The sequence below is a fragment of the Anastrepha obliqua genome, chromosome 4, assembly GCF_027943255.1.
Source record: "Anastrepha obliqua isolate idAnaObli1 chromosome 4, idAnaObli1_1.0, whole genome shotgun sequence".
In the NCBI taxonomy this organism is placed as follows: domain Eukaryota; kingdom Metazoa; phylum Arthropoda; class Insecta; order Diptera; family Tephritidae; genus Anastrepha; species Anastrepha obliqua.
In genome coordinates, this window is record NC_072895.1 from 114,996,673 (window position 1) to 115,006,153 (window position 9,481).

At 36.1% G+C, this 9,481-nt stretch overlaps 1 protein-coding gene across 2 annotated transcripts; it reads left to right on the top strand.

Annotated features, from left to right (window-relative positions):
- Positions 1–1,339: 1,339 nt before the first annotated feature.
- LOC129243724 (far upstream element-binding protein 3) lies at positions 1,340–8,243 on the top strand. Of its 2 annotated transcripts, none has more exons than XM_054880969.1 (10): positions 1,340–1,657; positions 1,754–2,165; positions 3,752–4,035; positions 4,096–4,488; positions 4,582–4,734; positions 4,799–5,244; positions 5,303–5,364; positions 5,431–5,645; positions 5,726–6,230; positions 6,622–8,243. In XM_054880969.1, exons 1-9 carry the CDS (start codon positions 1,580–1,582, stop codon positions 6,110–6,112), a joined length of 2,430 nt encoding a protein of 809 aa, XP_054736944.1. In that variant the 5' UTR covers positions 1,340–1,579; the 3' UTR covers positions 6,113–6,230; positions 6,622–8,243. The 2 variants fall into 2 exon arrangements, with proteins under 2 accessions (XP_054736944.1, XP_054736945.1); XM_054880970.1 differs by having other exon boundaries at positions 5,729–6,230.
- The last annotated feature ends 1,238 nt before the right edge of the window (positions 8,244–9,481 follow it).

Consider the following 9,481-nt stretch of genomic DNA (forward strand, 5'->3'; position numbering starts at 1 on the left):
GGAATGAATGAAAATGGCACAAAGAACTATTTCTATAGCTTCAACTTCTATGTATCAAAATTTACGAACAATAATGCAGTAGAGCACTTAATTTTTTTTTTTTCAACTGAATTTTGTTGTTTGGTTTGCATACATTTTGATAGAGGTTTTGACATTGAAACCACAAATTGCAAATACAAATTACATATGCATATACATTTTGTTTTTGTACTACTTACCTTGTACGAAATCGCCTTGGTTCTGAATTAAGGCGCATCAACAAGATATTGGCGGTAGGACAACTGATTCGGTTTTGTTTTATTATTTAATTATGCTATGTTCACACAACACGTAATTCGCTCTCTAAGTAATTCGCAAATTACTCTGTTTCCAAGGCGCATTCATAATTCACCTTGATAGTCCTCATCCTTGTTACTATCGCAAAGCGGCGAACTCTTTCACCTGAAGTTCTATTCAACAACAAACGAGTTCTATGCAAACAACGGAGCTCGCCAAAACAACGTTTCAGCATAAAGCCCTAACCAAGGCGAATCTATTAAAGGTGGTATCTGTAAATCTGCTGATTTTTTTTTTTCTTTCGTAGGTCCATATAGCTGTCAGCCCCGAAATAACAAGGCGAACTAATTTTTTGTTTCCTACTTTATCAACACTTTACTTGGACAAGCAAACGTACAAAACATTGTTGTTGGTCTCGTGCCATCATCTTTAATGAATACGCCTTGGACCCAACTGATCATTAAATAATTTAAGCAAAAGTTAATGAAGCAACGATTGGGAGGCTTGCCGTAATATTTTCCACATTTGGTTTAATATTGATTTTCATTTTATTTTCGTTCATAATTTATATATATGTATGAATAATTTTTTTTTTAATAAATGCAACATTTTTTTATTCATCCGGGGGAAATCTTAAACCAGTCTCTGTGATTCTAAATGGAACAATTTACCATATCTTGAGCCAAAAAAAAGTATCATAATATCTTAATCTTAAATTTTACGAATCTTAGGCACCTAGTTTGCTCAAACACCAACTTTCACAGAATGCAAAACCAGTCAACCGAACACCGAATTCGGATGTGAAAACTAACTTGACAGTTGGTTAAATAGCGATTTAGGCACTTTTATCTATTATTCTTGCATTCAACTTATACATGTGATTCATGCACATAAAAATTCGCGAATAGAGTCATGCATTTAATCAACCAATTTACGAGTGAACTACTTTTTACTACGTCGCTTAATTGTCATTTTTTTTGATGCGGCAACCATTGTTCCAAGCACCATATTATTGCGGCTACGTTCCATTTCTATGACGTTCCTCCGCCATTTATAATTTTGCGTGGAAGAATTCATGTGGTGTTCAGAAAATTTCCGCAAATTTGAGGCAGTAATATAGAAAATAAAAACCTTATATTTGCTGTGTATTGTACAGATAAAACTGTGCGGCAAATAGTTCTCTATATAAAACATTTGTTTAACTCAATTGGTGCTGTGTTTTGTGCATAACTTTTGAAATTAAAGTTAGCTTGGGAGTGGAGATTTTTTTTCAACTGCAGTGAAAAAATTAGAGATATCAAAAATGAGTGAATTTGCTGGATCACAATCCAATTTAAACCAATCACAAGCGTTTGCTGCTGCTTTACAACGAGCTAAGCAGGTAAATTTGTATGAAAAAATATATTTCGGAAAATCAATTTCTACAGTCGGTTTCGCGTTCTAACACATATACCCACACACTCACATGTATATTTAGATTGCCGCAAAAATACAACCAAATACCGCCCAGGGTAGCGGAAGTGTACCTAGCGCTGGGCCCCCCGCTGGTCCACCAGCTAATGTTGGATTTAAGCGTTCTCATGAAGACGGCGATTCGGGTCCCGAAATGAAACGCTTCACTAGTCCTACCAATGACTACAATAATTCCAACGGCAGTAGCGTTGGTGGTGGTGGCGGAAGTAATCCTGGCTCAACCAATATTTCGCAAGCATTAGCACAAGCTACAGCAGTTGCGCAGCGTCTCGCGGCTACAGCTGGCACTACAGTAGAAGAGCAAATACGTATTCCAGAGTCGCTTGTAAACTCGGTGCTGGGACGTGGCAGTACAGAAACTATAACTCAAATTCAGGGTGAATCTGGCTGCAAAGTACAACTATCGCAAGATCAAGGTATATAATAACTAAGATTGGTAATTATACACTTTATAGAAAATATCGAAAAATATTCTAATAATCTGAAGGAGCAAACTGTTTTTTTATCCGTTCAAAAGTTATTAACAAAAAACAGTTTTTCATTGTTAATACACGAAGTTAATGCACTTCACTTCACTCAAGTTTGACCCCCAAATGTATTTAGGGCTGGAATTTAGGATGTTGTTGTTGTTGTAGCAGCATAAACATTCCACATACTTATATACGGTCAATGCTGCTGGAGTGACAGTCCTTGGCCGGATATAAATCCGGGTCGTTTCGGTAACTTAGAACCGACTGTCGTGGAAACGGAATTTAGAATAATGTCTATTGGGCAATTTTTGCCAAACTATTATGTCTTTATTAATGAAACGTGGTGGAGATGTTAGTGAGGTGTTAAGGAATACTCTTTATAACTCCAAATTATTCGGGATATAATAATTTCGTAATTATTTGCCTCCAAATGCCCTCGGGGAACTTCACCATTAATTACCACATTACACTATATATTTTTTAACACTTCACTAAAATTTTCCAATTATACACTCACACGCTTGCTTTTACTTATTTTTATCCTTATATTCGAATTATTTTTATTAAAATTAAATGCAAATGCATTTGCCCATACAATTACTTTCCAATTTTAAACGCGAAGGCCGCCCACGCGGAAAGGAGTTCTATGCAAAAATACTGTGGATTGCGTAGCCGGAGTTGGACTGATGAGGGTTTTTTTTAAGCCGCCATTTGCCAAAAGTTTTATACATGAGGACCCGTTTGTAAAACTGATCGAAGCAATACAGTACACTTATAAACCGTAATTTTGGCTTTTAATTACTTTATTATTTTTTGTGATACGCTTAATATCATTGTTTTTAAGTTTCGTTACGTTTTTATTTTCAAAAATATTTCTCAATTTTAAATTACAGCAAAAAATACTGCAGTCTTACAATGAACCTTCCACTGAACATCCCTGCATACGAACTTCGTTTTTATTTCAGGTGTATGGCAACACCAACTTTTCGCTAAATTAGAGAACTTTAACATTAAATTACTGAAAAACTATAAGCCTCCGGCAGGTTCGGTTTTCAGTTTTAAGATGGGGATACAACCCTCTAACTCAATATAATGAAGATAATCGCCTCGGCATTGCAGCAAAATGATTGAAATCCATAGTTGTACTTTTAGGCATTATATATAAATTTTGTTTTTGCGCATATAGCCGACCTGTCCTATCAAGTTTGGATTAACTTGATAACATAAGGAAGTCCTTTTTTTTTTTTGCTGCAGCAATACGGAAGTTCAGTCCTTGTGGCTGCGGGCTTGTAGGTTTGTCCTATTTGTTGCAGTAATTAATGCCGAGAATGCCGACATGCCCCTATATTTCTACACAAATTTAACGGTGTTTTGCCTGTTTGTCAGCTAAAGAGTTAATAACTTTTGAACGAAGGAAAAAAAATAGGTTCATCCTTGCCTTTTTTATACATTTTTTCATGTACTCCTTAAAATGTATAATTACACTTAGATTCAATGAGTATTATATGTGCTAAGTAATTTTTTTGTAATAGATCGAGTCGTAACACTACGTGGCTCACGTGAAACGGTAACGAAAGGACGTGAGCTTTTCCAGCAATTGTCTAATCGAAATGGAGGGGGCAATATTGAAGTGGTTTTGACAATTAATATGCCGCCGCCTGGCCCGACCGGTTTTCCTCCATACCAAGAAATTATGATACCTGGCACAAAAGTAGGCTTGGTAATTGGCAAAGGCGGTGATACTATTAAACAGTTGCAAGAGAAGACCGGCGCTAAAATGGTTATCATACAGGATGGACCAAATCAGGAAATAATTGTAAATAAGAATTTATTAATACTATTTCGTGAACATTATAAATTTATAACTATGTTTTAGAAACCACTGCGCATCTCAGGAGATCCACAAAAGATTGAACATGCCAAGCAAGCAGTATTAGATTTAATAGCGCAGAAAGATTTGCAGGCAGCAGCACTCGCTGCACGCAATAACGGTGGTAGTGTGCAAGGCAGTGGTGGTGGTAGTGGTGGCTATAATTTCGGCAACACAGGAGAACAGTGCGAAGTATTTGTACCAAAAATAGCCGTAGGTGTGGTAATTGGGAAAGGCGGCGATATGATTCGCAAAATACAAACTGAATGCGGCTGCAAGCTGCAATTCATACAAGGCAAGAATGATGAACCAGGCGATAGAAGATGCCTCATACAAGGTACACGGCAGCAGGTTGATGACGCTAAGCGTATGATTGACGGTCTTATTGAGAATATGATGGTAATTGAAAGAATACAGTTGAATTTTAATTACTAATTTGGAGCTATTTGTATAAGAAAAAGTATTAATGTACCAATTGCTTATCATTTACAGCAACGACAACAACGCAACGCCAATAGTAATAACAATAGTAATGGCAATATGGAGGGCAACAATTCCAATTATGGTTACGGCTATGGCGTAAATCACGCGCAACAGCCACCACGTGAAGAAATCACATTTATGGTTCCTTCATCGAAATGCGGCGTAAGTAAAATTTTACATTCTTTAATTGATTTATGTCTTTAAAAATTTGTTTGTTATATTGTAGATCGTAATCGGTCGTGGTGGTGAAACAATAAAGCTAATAAATCAACAATCCGGCGCTTATTGTGAAATGGATCGCAACGCGGTCAATCCACCATCTGAAAAGTTATTCAAATGTAAGGGTACTTCGGAACAAGTAGAAGCAGCTCGCCAAATGATAGCCGAAAAGATCAATATGGAGTTGCCAATTATATCACGTAAGCCTATTAGCGGCAATATTCCAGGCCAGCATAACAACCAAGGTGGTTATGGCCAAAATCCAATGCAAAATGATCCAAATGCCGCTGCAGCTGCTTATCAACAACAATGGGGCGGTTATGCTCAAGGTTGGGGCGATCAAAGTCAGCAGCAACAAATGATGATGGGTGGTGCCGCTATGGGTCAAAATGCACCGGCAGCTGGTGGTGGACAACAAGCAGATTACTCAGCTCAGTGGATCGAATATTACAAGTAAATACCGCACCTAAATGTAGTTGCATATATCACAATGGATTTTTTTTAATTACAGATCAATGGGCATGATGCGCGAAGCCGAAATGATAGAACAGCAATTGAAAGCGAAACAGGGCGGTGAGTAATATTAAAGTAGAAACACTGAATGAAAACTTCATGTAAAAGTGCTGTTAATATAATTAGGTGGAAATCCGGGTCAACCAATGGGTGGTGCAGGTGGCATGCCACAACAGCAACAGGCGCAACCACAACCGCAACAACAACCACAGCAGCAGCAGCCTCAACAACAACAAGCACAGCAAGGTGGCGGAACCGCAGATTATAGCGCCCAATGGGCTGAATACTACCGCAGTATAGGGAAGATTGCCGAAGCCGAAGCTATTGAGAAGCAAATGAAGGTATGCCTTAGTTATTTATTGCGCATGCGCACTAACAGTTTTCATAAGTAATGTATGCCTGTTTTGTTTCTAAATAATAGCAGGGCCAGAATGGACAGGCAAATGCTGTTGGAGCTGCGAGTGCCAGTAACAACGCAGCAGCGGCCAACAATAGCAGTAGCGGCAACAATAGTGGTGCCGGGACTACTAATAACCCCGCCGATGGCGGCAACAATGCGGCGTTACAAGGTATGACACCTAGTCAATATGCACAGTATTCGCAATATTATGCTGCAGCTGCTGCCCAAGCAAGCCAGGCGGCAGGAGGCGCTGCACCCGGCTATCCACAACAAGCGGCATATGGGGGCTATGGCGCACCTGGAGGTGGATATCCAGGCGCGCCACAACCCAACATGACGCCTGGTAACATGGGTGGTGGCCCAAATGCCGCCAATCAAAACAAACAAAACAAAGGCGACAAGAATTAAAGTTTTTTTAGTATAAATATCGTATATGAGTGAAGACGAGTAGCAGAACAAGCGACCGTGTGTAGGTGTAGCAGAAGTACCGATGTACAATACGTTGGAAACGAAGCAGATACATTGGGTGAGTTGTGTTGTGTTTTACACTTTGCTTATGTTTATGAATTTACTTGGAAAATGTAATGCTTTTTTAAAATTTCATATTTAAAACATTCGCAAATATCAATTTCATCATATTATACAAATTCATGGTTTCTCACATTTAAAACTTCTCGACATATGGTACAATTATGCATTTATATATGTTTATGAATATTTCAATTGAATAATTCCTCTACACTTTACTATTTGGTAGATTGCGCCTTATTACAATTGACAGCCAATTTACAATTTTATATAAATTTTAATTTCACATGCTCACCGTTTACTATTTTTAATTGATTATTACTATACAAATCTATGATATGACATGCTAATATAACAAAATATATTCCAACATAAAACATTTCTTGCAGAGGTCACAAATGTCTCAATTACTTCTACTACTACTACTACTCCTTATCACTCACAGTATCTGTGAGAATGTGTTGGCGTGTGCGAGATGGGTTACATTTAATATTTAAACATAAATTTCTAGTTTGTAAGCATTATTCATAGGAGCATCAGCACTAAAACGAAAGTAAATGCTGCAATAACGCGGTTATAGATCTTTAGCAAATGAGAAAAATATGAGATTTGAGTGCATAATTCATAATGAAATACGACAAATAAAAAACAAAAAACTTACAAGAGCCAAATGCAATTGGACGTAATTAAAGTGGCGAACAAGTTAAAACTTTTAGCGCACCAACAACAGTAATCATTTCTGCGTTATTACTTGTTAAATTGTTGTTTTAGATTATGCAAAATTACAAAACAAACGAACAACGCATAACCAACTAAAAGTTTTTGAGTGTTTTCTTAAATATATCCAATTATGATGAAAGAAGAAGTGTTTAATTAAAATTGAAAAAAAAAAATTAAAAGTTTGATAAGCATAGTTTTAGCTAAATAAAAATATGGAAAATAACGTTTTAGTGAACTATGAACGCTCATAATTTTTTCCACAAATCACGTATGAAAACTAAAACAAATTAAACTTGTATAATGTAACCAGGTTATACAGTAGAAAAAGTAATTATAATACGTGGCTGAGAAACCAACCCGAATTAACGTTTTAACTTTTTATATTACCTGCAAAACCAAACATAAAAACAAGAAAAATATAATCTATTTGAATATAAACTAAAAAAAGCGATTTCCAATGTTCTTCCAACTGCTCCACCATAACAACAGCAACGAGAAGTAACAAAATCTGCATTCCACTCGTAATGTAAGTGGCACAGGGAAGCAAAAACTGGGTTGCCTAAATACGTAATGCCACACAACTACAACAACCAAATTGCTGTACGCACCACGCGCCACGCAAACATCGAACTTGGCTTCCAACAGACGTTTGTTTCATGCCATACTTCATGTCATTCAGTTCATACCGGCGTAGCAGTTCAGAAACACACAGAAAGTAAAAAAAATGAAATTAGCTGCGTGTGGTAAGCTTGGACTTATTGCAATAATGATTGATTGTTTGATTATAAAATTTACTTATACTTACATACTGTCTAATACATACAAACATATATTTTATAAAATTTCTCCGCGTGAAGATGTGTGTTTATTATATTCTTAAAACAATATGAAATGTTTTCTAATAATTTTATTATTCATTGCCTAAATGCGTCATTACCATTTTGCGAATGAAATATGTCTGTTAATTTTCATAAATATTGAAACATGCAAATTACCATATATGTACAATATATTATAAGAAATTCAATATTTAATGTCAACATAAAGCCTATATACATACATATATAACACATATATGTACATATGTATACGTATATATTAAAACCTTTGAATATTTCAACTAATTTACGGTGAACATTATATTGTAGCGGGTTATTTAAGTGCAACAAGCAAAAATGAGGAAAATTGATAAGGCAAAAGAAAAATGCGCGCACCAGCAACACATTTGTTGGCAAGTTTACATGCTAATTTTGGTCAAGTAGAAGACTCTCAGCTCCAGAGAAAAAAACTATTTCTTTTTTGATTTTGACTTAATTATTTATTTTATTTTGTTTTTTAACTTTTAGTTAATATATACTTTATGCATATATCTATATACAAACACTCTTGATTTCCCTTTTTCTGCGTTATAATTTCAGTTATATATTTTTTTTTGTTTGGGTAAAAGCGACTGCAAGTGTTGAAGTTGTCTAGCGCCTGTGCGACAAAAATGAATTGAATTGTTTACTTTTTATATTCGCTTAGTGTATCAACAGAAGTGTAGCATTGAAATTTGAACGAACCGTTTCTTTTCAGTTCGCTTAGGAAAATGAACACTAAATTCAAACAGATAAAAGTCTGTAACAACCGAAATGTCGTATTTTTGTGCTCACTTGACCGATCACCAAAGTGTTTATCTTGTGGGGAAAACTTCAATATATCACCACGTGGACACTATGCGATTGAAGCACCTCAATTAAGTATTCAATCTAAGATTGGTCATACAGTAAAGGCTTTGAAAGCAAGGAAAGAAGTGATTATCATACGCAGACCTAGACAATCACTAGCTAAATTTAAATATTTCTACTTCCTCCAAGTTAGATATTTCTACTTTCCTCCAAATTAGCTACTTTGCTCAAAGGTGGAAACACGGAACCCCTTCCTTTTGCTGCATATTCAGCAATAGTACTTAAAAATCAACCAAGCAAGTAGCGTTCTATGTTTCCTTCGCCTGTAAGTATGCAAACTTTCGACTACCTGCAATCTTTTTCGTTCGCTTAGCAAATTTCTGCTCTTCTCAAACGGCTTATTTAATGATATATCGTAAACGTGCACTGCTTGCATACTACAATTATGCTGATATGATTTCCTTTTAAGCGCAAGCATCTTGCCGAAGTTAACCGCAAGGCTCAATGTTTTTCGTTAAATGGTAATTTGCGCCAACATATGCGGTGTGCTGTAAAACTTCAATAAATAAATTCGCAATAGGCAAGTACTTTCCTCACATAGCCTCACATTTTTTGCTAAAGTAATTAGGGTTGTTTTAGCAATTTAAATAACTTGCTGAAATATTTTGGGAAGTACTGCTGAATATAATTTCCCCAGCGAGTTATGGTGGAGAACGAACAAATTTTATATATCGTCGTTAGTCGTTTTAGGCGAGAATGAATAGTGAAGTTGAAAGGTAGAAGGTTGGAATTCGGTTTCGAAATTAATGACTTTTAGTAAATTATTACTACAGCTTCATTGCGAAGTATCCGAAAATATGCG